Source organism: Mus musculus, chromosome 7 (assembly GCF_000001635.26).
Source record: "Mus musculus strain C57BL/6J chromosome 7, GRCm38.p6 C57BL/6J".
NCBI lineage: Eukaryota > Metazoa > Chordata > Mammalia > Rodentia > Muridae > Mus > Mus musculus.
In genome coordinates, this window is record NC_000073.6 from 100,284,696 (window position 1) to 100,302,578 (window position 17,883).

At 45.5% G+C, this 17,883-nt stretch overlaps 1 protein-coding gene across 2 annotated transcripts in view; it reads left to right on the plus strand.

Moving 5' to 3' along the window:
- Window positions 1-793: 793 nt before the first annotated feature.
- Window positions 794-17,883, plus strand: part of P4ha3 (procollagen-proline, 2-oxoglutarate 4-dioxygenase (proline 4-hydroxylase), alpha polypeptide III) — a 34,213-nt gene continuing 17,123 nt past the window's right edge. The window contains exons 1-5 of one of the 2 annotated variants that reach the window (XM_006507944.4): window positions 794-1,031; window positions 7,881-8,023; window positions 9,052-9,275; window positions 13,176-13,352; window positions 15,942-15,993. In XM_006507944.4, coding sequence (XP_006508007.1) covers window positions 838-1,031; window positions 7,881-8,023; window positions 9,052-9,275; window positions 13,176-13,352; window positions 15,942-15,993 — 790 coding nt within the window. In that variant the 5' untranslated portion in view covers window positions 794-837. The remainder of the gene's footprint in view (window positions 1,032-7,880; window positions 8,024-9,051; window positions 9,276-13,175; window positions 13,353-15,941; window positions 15,994-17,883) is intronic. The other variant, NM_177161.4, reaches the window with a different exon arrangement.

Below are 17,883 nucleotides of genomic sequence, written 5' to 3' on the forward strand. Positions count from 1 at the left end.
GCCCGGCTTTTTCTTTGCCTTTTTAAAAGGACCTTGGCAACTGCGTTGAGCTCACCAGGATAATCCAGGATGGCCTAAAGTCAAGATACTGTTAGAACTACACACATTGACTCTGTGAAGCTCTCTCCCCATCAAAGCATGCCAGGGGAAGCCCCTCTTTGGGGATGAGGTCCTCACCCATTGCACACAGCCTGTGGTTGCCCATTTTGTGTTTTTATGGTGGTTTACATTTCCATTTCCCTTTATGAGCAGCGGGCTGCATCTGCACCTACTATAGCACAGATGTTACTGAACACTTAAATGAATGAGTAAATGAATAAACATTGCTGGGCAAAAGGGATAGCGGGGTGAAAGAAACAAGCAGCCTAGTAGAATATAATGATGGTATTTTTGTGTGACTCTGTAGTGACTCGATCCTAGAGTTTCAGCTTCTGTAAGTCCTAGCCATCTTTCAAGATCACCTGAGGTCCTGTCCTCTGTGAAGACTTTACCCCTCTGCCCCAGCCACCTGCACTTCTGTCACCATGCTGTGTCACCCTTTGGAGTTCCCCTCATAATCCAGAGGTTTTTGTGTCCTCCCCTGTCCCACAGGAGGAATTTGGATGATGGCTCAGCACGGCTGTAACTAGAGAAATCACTGCTCACCCGCGCTCGCCTCAGTTCCCCCAAATGTGACAGGCACGGTGGAATCAGTGTGGAGTTAGCGGCGGGCCAGGCACTAAGGAATTCAGTGCTGAGGGGACGGAGGCGGCCAAGGGCGGGCGACGGAAGGCTGCGGGCGGGCGGGCGGGCCGGGGCGGCGCCGGGCGAGAGCGCGGAGGGACGCGCGACCCTGCGATGGGCCCAGGGGCGCGGCTGGCTCTGCTGGCGCTGCTGGCGCTCGGGGGAGACCCCGCGGCGGCCACGGGGCGGGAGGACACGTTCTCCGCGCTGACCAGCGTGGCGCGCGCCCTGGCGCCCGAGCGCAGGCTGCTGGGGACACTGAGGCGCTACCTGCGCGGCGAGGAGGCGCGGCTGCGCGACTTGACCAGGTGAGGGCGTCTCCAGGGAGCCGGGATGCTCAGCGACTGAGGGTGAGGAGTAACTGAGGCCCAAAGTGACTTCCAGACCCAACTGTCATGTGGTGGGGACCCTGAGACACTTTGAAGGGGAATGAGGAGTTCTGTGTCACTCTCTCTCTCTCTCTCTCTCTCTCTCTCTCTCTCCCTCTCTCTCACTCTCTGTGTCTGTCTGTCTGTCTGTCTGTGTCTGTCTCTTTGTCTCTGTGCCTGTCTCTCTGCCTCTTTGTGTGTGTGTCTCTGTCTCTCTGTTCCGGTCTCTGTCTCTCTCTGTGTCTATGTGTCTGTATGTATGTGTGTTTGTCCGTGTCTCTGTCTCTTTCTGTTTCTCTGTCTCTCCCTGTCTCTCTGTCTCTCACTCTCTGTCTCTGTCACACACAAACACACACCCCGGGGTGTGACACCACCCCCCATCCACCTTCACATGTCCAAGTTGATACACTGTGAAAAAGTGTAGGTAGCATGGAGATTCTAGAGTCCAGTTGGATCTCACAAATACTGTGTCAAGCAGCAAATGACCTTGGACTTCTTGTCAAGTTACTGCTGACACAGTAGAATGCTGTGGTGACCATTATAGCTCTTATTTCTTTTTCCATGGGTAAAAGTTCTCTGAATGTAAGTAGTAGCTGAGAGGTTGTATGTATGTGAAAATGTCTGACTCCAAAGAAAACACTGTGAAAAACTACTTCACACGGGGTAATACTGGGAGTAGTGTGCACAAACACACAGCCAACATTATTTTTTATGCAGTCAGCAAAGTAGAGTTAGATCCTGGAAGGTAAACTGTTGTAAAGTGTGGGACTTAGAGCACTAATCAGTGTCCAAGATGAAAAAGGAATGCTTGCATATGATACCAACATGTCTTGTGCCTTCTTTGCTTTGGACACTGAGAAGCCCACGGACTATAAGGCACAGTTGTTTCCACATAAATCCAATTGATCTTACAAACTTGTCTAGACAGAGCAGAAGCACATCATTTGATTTCCAGTAACTTTAAATTTCAAATCCATTCCCATGCCAACCCGCCCTGCTCCACTCCCACAAATGTTTATAAGAAATGGTCATGAAGGACAGCCAGTTTCGTAAGGGTTGGCTTAATCCTGCAGTCTGCTCTTCAAATGCCATTGGTGGCAACTGATGGCTTGTAGTTAGACACGCATTTGTTTGAGTTGCAGTATCAAATTGGTTTGTTAAAAAAAAAAAACCTGCAGATTACATTCTTACACTAAGAAAAACAGGCTGTAAGCAGGAGACAAGTTTAGGAAAAGCTAATAAAAGACACCTGTCTATACTAAAAAAAAGGAGGAGGAGGAGGAGAAAAAAGGGAAGAGGAGGAAGAAGGGAAAAAGGAGAGGAGGAGGAGATGGAGGAGGAGGAAAAGAAGAGGAGGAAGAGGAGAAAGCCAATGCAGGAGAAAGTGTGTGGAACACTGTGGGTACCAAGTGACTCAGAGTCTAGATTCAGGAGCTCAACAGGTCTCTGAATTTTTGACTCTGACCGTGTTATATCTTTAAGCTTTAGTTTCCTAATCTAAACAATGATGCTTTAATGGTTATTCCCATAGGGTTCTTGGAACGATTGTGTCCAGGTAAAGTTATTTATCATTGAGCTTAACATGTAGTAAGTTACTGAAAAAATGTTAACTCCCTATGACTCTTCAAGGCTGGCTGATCAAGTAGACTCGGCGCAGTGGGGAGGCTGAGGCAGGAAGACTGCTGTGAACCAAGCAACACAAGAGCAGACCACCGCTGCTCAGTGACTAAGTATTAAATTAACCCTGCCAATGGAAGCACTAGCTGGGATTCTAAAAGATTAAAAAGGGAATTTTTAAAATCCCAGATCCGTTTCTCAGATGATTATGAACATTTAGTCTCATCACAGGCAATCTGATGCTCTAGAGGCTGTGATTCTGTCCCCTGGTCATGCTCGAAAGCCAGCGTGAAGTGTTTACTTTTTAAAAATGATTTTTTAAATCATTTTTTAAAAATTGGGGTAGTTTCAGCTCACTTTTCTATAGATTCAATCTGTTGATTTTATATAAGTTGAAATGTTATTTCTAATGCCCCTGTTTTATATACTTTGAGTTTCTAAATCAGGAAATGAAGTGGCTTTGGCTGCTGAGGCTGCTCTACCTGCTAATGGATAGAAAATGTTCTAATTAGAGCCCCCATCACCGAGTACCCAGTAGAGCACACAGTCTGCATGGGGGAGGGGGGGTAGTCTAGTTTGTTTTGTTGGTGCCATTTAAGAAACACAAAGAGTAAAAGAGTTGGAGTGATTTCTGAGCTTAGAATGAAGCATTCAGAAGGTCTCAGAAGGATGAAGGCAAAGCCATCTCTCAGTTTCAAGGGAGAAAAGTATCGAATTGACATGGCCCATGGCTTGCGGCTGAATAACCTCCCCAGGAAGCTAACTGCAGGGATTGGGTTGCAAATTTTATGTGCAGATTCTTGAAGGAAAGGATCTGATTTTCCACTCTCAGCAGCATTTGTTAAAGCAAAAAGGCATTTAGGAAAGCCTGAGGTTGGCCTTCAGCGTCCTGTAACTCAGTCTCTGTTTGCTCAGAGGCTGGGCATGCAGCCAAGTTTGCATTCCTAGCCAGCCTCGGGTATCAGTCTATAGATTTCCCCTGCTTTCTTTCCTGTGAGAGAGAGAAAAAAAAAGTAGTCATATTTGAACACTGCATTGCTTGATTGCTGCAGTCAAGAGCAAACCCCTGGTCTGATGCAAAGTGGGGTGCAAGGAAGACGGGGGTTGGGGCGGTAGCCAGAGCTTTTGGTTTGATGACTGACTTGATCCTAACCCCTGCACCTCACTGCTCTCCCTTTGTGCCTCTGCTTGTTCAGATGCCTTTTAAACATTTGTCTTTGCCCTAGCAAGGGTCTGTGGGAAAGGTGAGGGGGAAAACTAGAGTGAAAAACAAAAGGACCCAAAGAGGTGCAGAGCAGACCGGCCTTTCACCTCACAGAAGAGAGCGGGTTGGTGGCTGGCTCAGAATTAGCCTCGGGTTCCTCCCAGCTCCTCCCAGCTCCTCCCCATCTTGTAAAGCTCACTGCACTCAGCCTCAGTTGTTCCTGGACACTTCACGTTTTAAGCTGCACTTGGCTTGGGCCCCCACTTGGACATTTTTCCCCGTCTAGCAGCTCGCTAAGTGGTTCCACATGGAGTCCAGGCAAGAAATAACCGGCAGTAAAACCGCTCTCCACGCTCCGCAGGCTGGTTTGGATTCGAAACCCCAGAGGAACAGCCCACAAGCAGCACTGTCTTTGGGATCGGAGACACCGTGGGACTTTCCAGGCTTCTGTGTCCTGCTTGGGTCACCCAGGCCCAGATTCCTTAGTTTTTGTTGACCATTTGACTACGGAAGCTTCGGCGCAGGTCTTTCTCTCTTGCCGGCTTCCTTTCTCAGTTGAGAGCCTCGCTCTTTAGAATCCTCAGGTGACTCTGCACCTCTCCCTCCATTCCTCTGTCTCACACCATTCTGTCTGCAAGGTCCCCCACTTCCTCAAAAGATTTGTGAGCCTAGTACTCATTCATAAGGTCTAGTTCCATCAGCTGTTGTTATATTGATTTTGACATTAATTTTGGGATGAAGCTCTTAGAGCAGCGGCTCTCAGCCTCCCTAATGCTGTGACCCTTTAAAACAGTTCCTCATGTTGTGCTGACCCCCAACCCTCAAATTATTTTTGTTGCTACTTCATAGCAGTAATTTTGCTACTGTTATGAATCATAACATAAATATCTGTTTTCCAATGGTGTTAGGTAACCCCTGTGAAGGGTCATTTGGCCCTCAAAGGGACCACAACCCATGGGTTGAGAACTACTGTCTTAGAGAATAAGAGGTACCTGTAACCTGTCATGTTCAACATGATTGATAGATTTCAGTAATATAAATTCCATCACTGTGTTAGACAAGGAGTAAGCACAGCATAGCAGGAGAGGAGGCAGGAGAGGAAGCAGGAGAGGAGGCAGGAGAGGAGGCAGGAGAGGAGGCAGGAGAGGAGACAGGAGAGGGGACAGCATCTTTTGCCTACATGAGTGCTTGCAGAAGGCACAGGAAGAAATTCATTAGAAAGATGGTCACTCCAGGTGCCACCATTTCCAGCCTTTTCTGTTCTTGTCCCGGCACTGGACAAATGGAAGTGAGCTGGACGCCTCCCTCTCTGTTCCTGCTATGACACCTCCAGTGTCTGAACTGACTCCTGCTCTGCTCCCTTGAACCCATCCCATTCTCTTCCCTAGAGCCACTATGATGGCTTACCCTCTCCTTGTCACATGTTGACACGCTGAAGTGACCTCCTCCTCCGTCTTTCTGTCTCAGTTGCTTCCATTTCTGAATATCCCTTCCCCACCCTCTCACAAACTCATTCATGTAAACAAGTCCTAACAATTCCACTCTCACTTGCCCTGGCCAAATTAACCATCCCTTGCTGTCTTCTAGGTCTTATTGTTTAGTCTAGTATTGCATCTACAACATGACTGTGTCTCACTCACCCACTGGACTGTGAGTCCCTGGGACCAATCTCACTGTCCTATTCAAGATTTGGCTCCTAGCGTTTAGAAGAATTTATCCCATTCATTATTTCATAGAGACATGTGTGGAAGCTGGGTCTGATTATCACAAGCCTTTAACTTGGGAGGCTAAGTCAGGGAAATCACATGGGCTACCAAGTGAGTTCATGGTCATCCTGTGCAAATTAGTGCTGTCCTATCTCAGAATTAAAAGAGACCTAATGATGTAACGCAGGGGTAAAGTGCCTGCCTCATGTACAGAGTCTGAGGCGAAATCCCCAGGAGCATACACACCCACACAAGAGAGGACTGAACCTAGATACTATGGTGATCTGAATGGGAATAGCCTTCATAGGTCCATGGCTGTGAAGACTTTGTCCCTAGTTGGTGGAACTATTTGGGAAGGATTAGGGGGTGTGGTTGTCACTGGGGGAAGGCCTTGAGGTTTCAAAAATTGCTTACTATTCCTAGTGTGTTCTTTCTGTCCCATGCTTATGGAACTTTCAGCTATTCTTCTGCCATGCTGTTGCTCTGCCACCATGACCTCTAACCCTTTGAATCTGTAAAGCCAACTGAATAGTTTCTTTAATAAGTTGCCTTAAAGGTACAAAGTGATGAGAACAAGTTCTTTTGGACCATGGAATTTTTTTGATGGGGGAGGGGCTTGAAGGGTTCAGGACAGAGGTTCTTTGTGTAGCCTTGGCTATCCTGAAACTTACTCTGTAGACCAGGCTGGCCTTGAACCCAGGGATCCATCTGCCTTGCTTCCAGAGTCCTGGTATTAAAGGCATGTGCCACCACTGCCTGACTTGGTCCAGTGTGCAATGGGCCTCATCTTTCCTTTGTATCCCAGGACCTAGCATAGAGTCAGGCATCTCAAAAATGATGATTCTATATTAACTCACTGAAGAAGTAGTTATATGTCAAATGTTTACATCTTTGTACACATTGGTTCCCATTAGCTCAAAACCCACTCTTCTTCCCTTCCCTTCTTTGTTCATTTTCATGGGAACCATGGCAACATCAACCCAGAACCCAGGCTTCTGAATGTTGTGGCTTTTGTTTCAGTCCTGGCTTTGCTATTTTCTAACAGCACAGCCTCGTTTTGGTTTCCTCCACTGCAAATAGGACAAAATAAACCTACATTAAGTGACCTGGAGAGATGGCTCTGTAATTAATAGCACTTGCTGCTTTCTAGAGGACCCAGGTTTGGTTCCCAGCACCCACATGGCTCACAACCATGCACAACTCCAATTCTGGAGGATCCAGTGACCTTTTCTGGCTTCTACCAGCACTGCACACATGTGGTACATAGATACACAAGCATAAAATAAAAATAAAATAAAATAGAATGCCCAGTGCATGGTAAGGATCCAGTAGGTAGCAGTCATTGAAACATTTAAAAAGATCCTTCAGGAAGCAGGTCGGCCACCACCTCTTCTAACCACCATAGTCTTGTATGCTCCAGGCTCTCTTAGCATACCTCATGTTGATTGTTAGTTTTTCCAAAATGCTTCTGAGTTCCTTCCAGACACTAAGTACTGGGTCTAGAGTGATCACAGAAGAAGAGAGCTTTGTGTCTGTCAAGCCCCTGAGCTGGAGCACGCCTTACCCTTGTATCTCTAACATGTAGTATAGTGCCAGATATAGTGTGACTGAACAGTCTACATGGACTCTTCAGTGAATAAATGGACGGACCCACTTATGTGATATTTATTGTTTCCAAGTTTTTATTCCTGCCTGGCTCTTTTAATTGAACTATTTCCATGAGTTTCCAGAGGTTCAACACTTCAGTTTTTACACCATCACCCCCTTCCTAAAGAAGTAAGGGCTACTCAAACAGGAATTTGTAAAAGAATATTTTATTTGTCCTACTTTCTAAATCTGTTGTATGTGTTGAGATCAAGGTCATTATGTTTTAGCTCTATAAACATGTCTTAAATCATCCCTCAAGTCATACTTTTACCTGGATTGTAAATCTTTTTAGGAATCATGAGATTATCATTTGCCTCATGTATCACTTGTAAAATTCCATACTGTAACACATTTAACAAACTTTTGACATCAAGAAGAAGAAGAAGAAGAAAAAGAAGAAGAAGAAGAAGAAGAAGAAGAAGAAGAAGAAGAAGAAGAAGAAGTAGTAGTAGTAGTAGTAGTAGTAGTAGTAGTAGTAGTAGTAGTAGTAGTAGTGAGGGCTACAGGCAGGCACCGCTGTAGCCAGCTCCTGATTTTAGCAGTTCTCACCACAGCAGCCTCCCTGGGCTGTATCAGTTGTGTCTAGGTGAGATAATTCTTTCTTGTTTTGTTCAGATTCTATGACAAGGTACTTTCTTTGCACGAGGACTTGAAGATCCCTGTAGTGAATCCTCTACTTGCCTTCACTCTCATCAAACGTCTGCAGTCCGACTGGAGGAATGTGGTACATAGTCTGGAGGCCACTGAGAACATCCGAGGTAATGAGGATGCTTGTGAAATACGGGGGAAGCTTCTAGCTTCTGATTCGGTGGTAAGGAGGGAGACTCCGTTGAGTTACAGTGACGATTAGCAGAGCAGACAGAAACTACCTGAACTTCTAAGCTCCTTTAAGTCAATCGAGTTAGTCCTCTTGCTAATAGGTGTATGATTTTAGATAACAGGACACCTTCACCTCCATTACCTCACTTGATCGTCACTACAATCAAGTGAAGAAGTGTACTTCCACCCAGTTAAATGCGTGTATTTGTGTACCTATGTATGTGCAAAACATCATGGCCTTCCAGTAGTTTCTGTTTCAAGTTTCTAAATTTGAAAGTTAGAATACTGTAATGTGACCTGTAAAGAAATCACTTTCTAATTCATTCTATCTTGCACTATAAGAAGTTGGTTAGTTTGGGGCAGTTAAGAAGAAAAAGAGTTGCCTCTTGCTAAAGGGAAAGATTATAGATTCATGGGGTGGAGTGATACGACCAAGCCGTGTACCTTATTTCTTTTTACTTCCTCCATGCCATTGTTCTGAATGTCCTTCATCCAGATTATCATATCAAGCATCTACTCTGGAGGGCTGGAGAGATGCCTCAGTGGTTAAGAGCACTTGCTGCTCTTCCAAGAGGACCCAATTCAGATACCAATGCCTGCATCCCAACAGCTCACAACTGCCTGTAACTCCAGCTCCAGGAGAGCCCATGTGCTGCTCTTTGTACCCTCTCAGGTTACCTGGGCACGCTCACACACACACACACACACACACACACAAGCGCACACACTCACACACACATATACACACAACACACATGTATCCACTCATGCACACACATTCATGCATGCACATGTACACACACATGCACACACAAACACACACAATCTTTAACTAAAAGAATCCATTGTGTCCCAGGAGATGAGCTTGCTGCTGAGGGCTCTTTGAGCAGGTGGTCAGGTCTCACATGAGTGAAATGCCCATTGCCTGTGTTTGGAGGCGAGGGTCACAGTCTTTCTATTTTTACAGCTCTGAAGGATGGCTATGAGAAGGTAGAGCAAGACCTTCCTGCCTTTGAGGACCTCGAGGGAGCAGCAAGGGCCCTGATGCGGCTGCAGGATGTGTACATGCTCAACGTGAAGGGCTTGGCTCGAGGCGTCTTCCAGAGGGTCACGGGCTCCTCCATCACCGACCTGTACAGTCCCAGGCAGCTCTTCTCTCTCACAGCGGATGACTGCTTCCAAGTTGGCAAGGTGACATGCAAAGAAGTCCAACTGCTCGATTCTACTTTCTTATGGATGGACTGTGTCTCAGCTGTCTTTAGGTATTCCCTTTGCTTGAGGTAATGACAGGGTAGATCACTAAGACTGCATTGCAAAGTAGGAGGAGCTAAATTGAACCCCATCTTTTAGCTTCCCATGCTCTTGCCATAGGGATGAGAAGTCATCATATACTTAGGGCACAAGAAAAGCTTTTCTTTTCTTTCCAACAGGATATTGTGTATCCCAGGCTGGTGTTAAACTTGCCAGGGTCTTCCTGCCTCTACTTCTCCAGTGCTGGGATTACACCATGCCCATTTTTGCAGGGCTAGAAATCAAACCCAGGGTCTCATGTGTGCTTAACCAAGCACTTGAGCAACTGAGATACATTGTTTGCACACAAAATGGCTGGCCAGGCTGATAGACATGAACTAGGCAAAAACCATCAAAATTTTTTTGAAATTCTAACTATAAACCCTACAGTATCTGAACTATGGGTGGAAAGCAGAGAGAAGGGTAAACAGGAGGTTCTAGATGGCGATGTGAAGGTAAGATCACAGAAAGGGCCTGTGAGATGCTCTGGAACCCTTTGCTTTGTTCCCCAAGTCCTTAAAAATATCCAGCTAAGTTAGTGTAAAACAACCAAGGCTGTGCACCGCGATGTTACCTGAGGAAACAGACTTCAGGGATCGCCCATAGGTGTATGTAGCTGATTTTTGCTCATACTGAGTTGTTTTATAACATACTCTTTCCCAGCCTTACCTTCAAAGGTATGTGGTAATTCTTTTCCTTTAGAAGATATTTACTGCAGGAAAGTGTTATTGGTTTTTTTCCTTCCTACCCCTACCCAATGTTCATTAACAATGTGCTCCATGGTCCTAGTTCCAGGCTTGGGGAATCAGTCTCCTAGACCTACACAGAGTGGGTTCTCTGCTTACTGCTTCTCTCTCTCTCTCTCTCTCTCTCTCTCTCTCTCTCTCTCTCTCTCTGCAGTCTTGAGGAGCAGAGCAGGAGTCCTGCCATGAGCATGGCTAGTTCAACTAGTTGAGTGCACAGTACCAGTAAGTGCTCACTAATGGAGCCTCTTGGCCGTGTATTGAAAACCATAAACCATATGCTGAAAATTTTGTAAGCCAACTTCCTGAAAGTCTTGCTGCAAATCTTTATTTATTTGAAAGACAATGCATTTCAAATGTATCTGTATTTATTTGAAGGATAATGAATTTCAAATGTAAAGGTGGTACCTAGGACAATATCAAAAGCAGTTTTATCTATCTATTATCTATCTATCTATCTATCTATCTATCTATCTATCTATCTATCTATCTATCTATCTCTCTATCTATCTGTCATGTATGTGTATGTGTGTATACAGTTATATCTATAAATGCAGTGAAATTCATTTTCAATTTGGCTATATTAATTACACATTTTTCCTTCCTCCTACCATGTCACCGCCACCCAGGTCACCAGTGTCCTCTCCCTGCAGGGCATTATCTTCTGGGGTCAGCTTCCTCACTCTGCAGTTTATACTATAATGCATTTCTGTTGTCATATGCATTCATTGTTCATTTTTTAAAGACATATTTTAGGTGTAAGAGTGTCTTGCTCACATCTATGTCTGTGTACCATGTGCATACCTAGTGCCTTCAGAGGTCAGAAGATGGTGTCAGATCCCCTGGAACTGGAGTTATGGACACTTGAGAGTAATGGGAATCCAACCCAGGTCCTCTACAAGAGCAGCCAGTGCTCTGAACTGCTGAGCCGTCTCTCTAGCCCAGGACTTCATTTTTACTGAGCTATTATGTGGATATGCCATAAATGGTTTAGTCTCTTGTTGCTATAAACTCAGACTACCTGCTGTCTGAGCTACTGTGAGGAAGGGTTGCTATTAGCATTCTTACTGCATCCTGTAGCTGCTTGTGCTCATTTTTCTCTCTGTCTCCCTCTGTAGCCCAGGCTGGTCTCAGCCTCCCACATTCTACACAGCTTAAGCATCTGCTAATGCGCTCGCTGCTTATGTTTTCAGCTAAATTTCTGCTTCTACCACCTGGCATTTAACATTTTTTTCCTTTGGAAACATGTAAGTGCTTTGTGTATTTTGTTTAAAATGTCTAAATATTTGTTTTTGGAAGAATTTAGGTTATGCTGATCTACCATATTGTGAGGACTTGAAATTCCCCATGAAAATATCAGATAAATGGTTAGGACTGGGCTATAGCTCCCTAGCATGCATGAAACTCTGCATTTAATCTTCAGCATCACTTATATACATACACATAAAACACATACATACATACCACATACATACACACTGCATATACCCATATATATACTACACACACATCACGCACATACCACACACATCCATTTATATACTACACACACACACGCACACCACACACACACATATATATGTGTATATATATATGTATATATATGTATATATATGTATATATATGTATATATGTGTACATATATATATATATATATATATATATAAAACTACACATACCACATACATACACTTCCCCTAACATACATACATACCACATACATACCACATGTATACATATATATGTACTACACATACACACACTACACATAACACACATGTATACCACACATACCATAGTATACATATACATACTACACACATATACTGCACACATGCACTGCCCCCCATGTACTTACACATCACACACCATATATACACACATATACATACCGCACACATGTACATATATACACAACATACACAGTTAATTTAACTGGAAAAGTTTAGGTTATCATCAACATCATTATTATCATTATTATTATTCAGCTAAACATTTTTTACAAATTAGAAATGGGTAGAGAACAAGCAAAACAGCGCCAGCAGCTACTGGCAGGCCTGAGCTGGGAGCTGTTCTATTATTCTGGCTGCAGAGTAGCAGCAGCTCCAGGGCCTGCCCTGACTGGCAGTTACACCTCGGTGAAGTCATTTGGGAAGATTTTCCCAACTCAGTGACTTTATAATTCCATGTTGCTTCGACGTTGACTTCCAGGAAACTCTCCCCAAAGGTCTGGCATTCTACTTAACTGTAAGCCGGTGGGAGACAGGAGCTATGTCTGCTACATGCTGCCCTGTTTTCTGGCATTCCAACATTTAATGAGAACTGACCTGCTCAGTTACCACAGCATTCCCACTGCCTGCCACCATTCCAGTGTTGACTGTGTTGTCCTGGGGGATTGGTTTGTTCACAAGCCTTCGTTGACTCAGTACCTTAAGGAGAAGAAGCACTGCATGCACGGTCATCAGAAAGTACTGACTAGTGACATGTATCTCATCCTCACAGAGCTACCACAATGTCCTTCTAAGAACCCGGTCACGCCTGCAGAAGGCCTCGTGCATACCCCTCATGCTCACTTTTCTGTTTCCTCCACGCTAGACCCCAGAGACTTCTGTGAGCAGAATGATAACTTTGCTGTTCTCTCGTCTTAAAGGGCCCTTCCTCCCAACCCCGTTCACCGAAATCCTTTTCCTTCTTTGAGAAAGGTCCAGCTCAGATGCCGCTCTGCAAATCGGCTAGGACCTGAAGCCTCTTCCCTTCTCCATGTCTGCTGCATGCGCTATGCATTTTCCTTAAAACTTCAGCACCGCTCTGCCCCCTCCTGCACATACTTGAGTTCATCTCTCTCGCCTCCTCCAACGCAGAGCCCTGCCTTTTTTTCCATAAGCACAATGCTTCATACTAGTGTTATCTAACGGATTGTTAGATATCTAGCGTATTGTTAGATAATAGACACCAAACTGAATAATAACGAATTTGAGAGTGGCTAGTCTTCTGGGACTCAGGCGTCTCCTTCTCTGTGTATTCAGATGATGTCCTTGTCTCTGTCTGTGAACTGAAGCCCAGCTGTGGCTCGCGTTCCCTGCAGGTGGCCTATGACACAGGGGATTACTACCATGCCATCCCATGGCTGGAGGAAGCTGTCAGTCTCTTCCGGAGAGCCCACGGCGAGTGGAAGACAGAGGACGAGGCCAGTCTGGAAGACGCCCTGGATTACTTGGCCTTTGCCTGTTTCCAGGTAGGAGAGCGATGAAGCTCATTGTTAGCACAGTCAGTACAATGTTCTACATCACTTTCAGATTTCTTTACTCTTCCTGGAGTGTGTGGGGACCGAGTGTAAGGCTGTTGTTTTACCATCGCCACAGATTAACTCTTAACCTTCCAGGATACTTACAGAGGTGGGTGTGGGTTACAGAACCCACATCTTAACCTAAGCCTAGAGTGCCAACTAGCACGTGGACCACTTCACAATCTTCACATGTCTCATCACAGTTTCTCTTCTACCTGCTAGTGCAGCCGCCCCACAGGTGTTTGATGGGACCACAGTCAATGCAGGGCACTCATTGTCGTCTCAGTAACCCATGACTCTTCACTGCTAACGGGACATAATGTTGCTATGAAGGGAGAAGTTTGGCTATCCTCTCCCACCTGACACTGAATCCAGCTGAAACGTGGCCATTGTTGGCTGCAGAGGCGACATCTTTATCCCATTGTACCAGCCTGAGGGCCTCCTGCCGCCCTCTTCTTTCCTAGGTATTGTTGATCTCCTGCCTGCTGCATCACACATAGACACCTCTCACCCAAAATATAGCAACGTCCATCTTTCCGTATGACTAACTTCATTTCTCACCAATTGTACAGTCCTCAAGAATAGGTTGGGAAAAAAAAAAAAAAAAAAAAACAAAAAACAAAAAACAAACCGCCATCTGGCAGGTTCCATGGAGTTTCCAAAGTTAATGATCCAGGCAACATGTTCCCTGATGTTGGTTTTTGGAAGATTCTGGGAGTTGAGCCTGGGGTGTGGTAGGCAAGTGCCCTACCACAGAACTACACCCCAGCCCCATGCGTGCATTTTCTCTCTGTCTTCCTGAGAAAAGAGGGAGCCTGTGTGTGATCAAAAACCTTGCTGAGGGGACAGATTTATCCTCAGAGCAGCGAACAGTCTGCCCCCTCCATGGTCCTTCTTGGTACGTGGATCTTAGCTACGTGCTTGGGACACGGGACATGGATCTTAGCTGTGTGCCCCTCCTACCTCTCCTGGGCAGTTGCTGATTAAAACGGTTGGCTGTGAGGTAGCAAAGGGCAAGGCGTTGCTAAGCTTTAGGAGAGGAAGAAGACAGAACCAGCAAAGAGAATCAGAATAAGGCGACCAACGCACTCTGCTCCCAAGATGGGATTACACAGACAGTGTAAGCCCAGTGGTTAGTTTTGTTTTATTTCCCTGCAAATCTGGTGACAGCCTTCCCCTCCCTTTCCCTCTCCTCTCCACGTCACATCCCATTTGTCTGGTGAAATTCTATCCATCAGACAGGCTCAGCTCAAGTGTTGCCGACTTTATGAGGTCATTCGTACCTCCCCTCAACTCTACAGCTTGCCCTGCGGATGCTCACAGCAAGTTCCATCCTACTTGAAATTTGCACAAGTACCAAAACACAGAAGATTCATCTTTAAATGATTTACGCCCCCTGCTTCTACAGTACATCTGGTAGATGTCCCTTCACTGTGGACCTTTGACTACCATATAAAATATATTTTTAATAAAAAAAACGTGTAGTAACAATTATATCAGTTGTTAAGCCATAGACCGTGGGATCACACAGACAAAGTTGAAATTCTGTGGAAATTTGAGCCCCTGACTTTATCTGCCTGAGCCTCAGTTTCCCTCCCTGTAGAGGTCAGAGAAGACTAAGTAAGAGATTGGTGCATGTTTTAAAAGCTGCGACTTTACATCTGGCGAGTACGGAATACTCTTAGGTTACTGAGCCACTCCTCTGTTAAGTATAGAACAGAATCATTCACAGTAATGAAGAGAGCACATAGTCAAAAGCGCCTGAGTGACTGGGCTTCAGTGGAGTGATTTTTTTTATCTCATTCTTCATATATTTTACAGTGTGATTGTTATTGCTTTTATCACTAAAATGAAACGTCAGTATGTTAAAACTTCGAGGAATTCCTTTTCTGTACATTTCGGCCAGCTAGCTATTCTGCAGGGCCCAGAGACAGAAGGAAACCTCGTCCTCAGACTTACATCCTTTGCCCATGAGGAGGCCAAGGCTGCATGGCTGCAGATGGCTGATTCGTACACACCAGGCAATGTTTGTTTTAGTTTTTCTTTTGCTTCCTTCCCACTAACTGTCTAGACTCTAGGAAGTACCAAGCCTGGAAAATAAGGATAAACTTTACGCTTGCTAGAATTTTTCTCTCTATATCTCCCCCTCCTTCTCTTTCTCCTCTTCCTGGTCTCCCCGCCCCCCTTTTTTCTTTTGTTGGTACTGTGGCTTACACTCAGAGCACACACTGGGCACGCAGATCACTACTGAGCTGTGCACCAAGCCTAATCAAGCTTATCCCAATTTCTCTTTCTACCTCTGCTAGTAAGGGTGGTAATAATGAATTTGTTAACAAGGAGACTTGATTTGTCACAGGGCTGTGAAAATAAAAAACAAAAACAAAACGGACCAAACAATATTCTGCATTCATACCTTTTTCAGTGAACCTTATTATCTACTGTGGTAAGAATATTTTATAGTTTTTAAAACTATTAAGTGATTTAATTAGAGAAAATATCATTTCAGCTGACATTTTCTTTCTTTTCTTTTTCAATAAGGTAGGAAATGTTTCATGTGCCCTCAGCCTCTCTCGAGAGTTCCTTGTCTACAGTAAGTGACACTAAGACAGAGGTGACCTATCTCACCTCTGCCCCTAATCTGTAATTTGTGTTAAGTATAGTTTGAATGTATGTGTATGTGTATGCATGTGTGTGTGCATACATATGTGCGCTCTTGTGTGTGTGTGTGTGTGTGTGTGTGTGTGTGTGTGTGTGCACACGCTCGTGCACGTGCACATGCACCAGTGTGGGGCTGTGGGTGTAGGGGAAGAGGGGGGAGGGACAGAGCCCACGTCCAGCCAGAAGCTTTCCACTCGGCCCTGGGTGGACATCTGGCTGTGTGAAGTCACTGACCCCACATGGCGGGGAGTGGACAAGGGGCAGCCCCTGTACCAGGTTCTCAGTCTCCGGCATCCCACACTGGATATGGCAGAGAAGCTAAGAACAGAATAGGGGCCCTGGAAGAGGGCAGAGTGAGAGAGGTTCCCACACAGGTGAGAGTCCTTAGTCCAGTGGCTGGAGCACAGGAAGGCCTTCTGATGGGAAGATTAGGCATAGCTCATTAGGAGAAAGCCTATCCTATCATCCAAGCACAGTGAGCGGGCCTTGATGAACAGAGACAGTCTATGGTTTTAGAGCTTTATTGTAGAAAGGCAGGGGGAAAGAGAAAAGGTAGAAAGAGAGAGAGAGAGACCGGACATGACCAAGAGAAGAGAAGGGGAAAAGGAGAGAGAGAAGAAAGGCTAGAGAGTAAGAAAGCTTAGAGAGAGAGAGAGAGAGAGAGAGAGAGAGTAAGAAGGAGAGCAAGGAAAGTAAAAGCTTAAGAGAGCAAGGAGGGGCCAAGCAGCACCTCTTATAGTGGGCTTGTTATCTTGCTGTTGCTAGGTAACTGGGAGGAGTCTAGCTTGAAGGTCAGAAGCTTGGGACATTGTCTAGTAACTGCTTAGCCACATGCTTCTCCTGTGGGTGCTGAGGGGGCGGTACCTTCACAGGAGCCTTGAGTCCAGGAGACGGGAAGGAACGCCTTCCATCTCATGTAGGTGAAAATGATCACCACAGGATCCTACCAGGGCTCCACCTCTCAACTGGACTGGAGACCAAGCTGTCTGTGCACAGCCCATTGCCCCACACACCAGTGCACAAGCCTGTGCTTATGCATGCAGGGAGCAGAGAGGGGTACAGGGCGTCTTCCTTTATTGATATCTTACTTCTTTATTTAATTTTTAAATTTTACCTTGTGAGTATTTTTATGTGCATGAGTACTTCCCTGTCTGTATATTTGTGTACCACTTGTGTGCCTGGTGCCTGGGAAAGTCCAGAAGAAGATGCCAGACTCTCTGGAACTGGAGTTGCAGACAGTCCACTAAAAGAGGAGTCAGAGCTAACCACGAGTCAGAGCTAACCACTGAGCCATCTCTCCAGTCCCTCCACCTTAATTTTTAAAGACAAAGTCTTTCACTGAACTTGAAGGTCACTGCTTGGTCTAAGCAGGTTGGCTAGCAAACTCCTGAGCTCCAACAGTCTGCCTGTCTTCACCCCCCAAAAACCTGGGGTGTCAAGCGCAGGTAGCCATGTCCAGCCATGTATGTGGGTGCTAGGGATTTGGACCCAGGCTCCTTCGTGTTGACAGCAAGTGTCCTGTGAGCTACCTCCGCAGGGCAGATCATTGAAAAGGGGAAATTCATGTGTTACTTGGGAAAATGGTTAAAAGATGTCGACCAGCCTCTTCCCAACTTGTTCTTTCAATGAGAACAAGTGCAGGCTAAGAGCCAGTTTCTGCAGAGGCAGTTTGAAGACCCAGGTTTTGGAAGGAAACCCAGGAATGAATCACATCAATGTGCACTGTGTATGTGAGAAGGGAGTGACTCAGAGGGCCATTCACGTCTTTGACTGTTTACTGAGAGCTATCAGTTCTTGCTCAAAACCAGAGCTCACTTGGCTA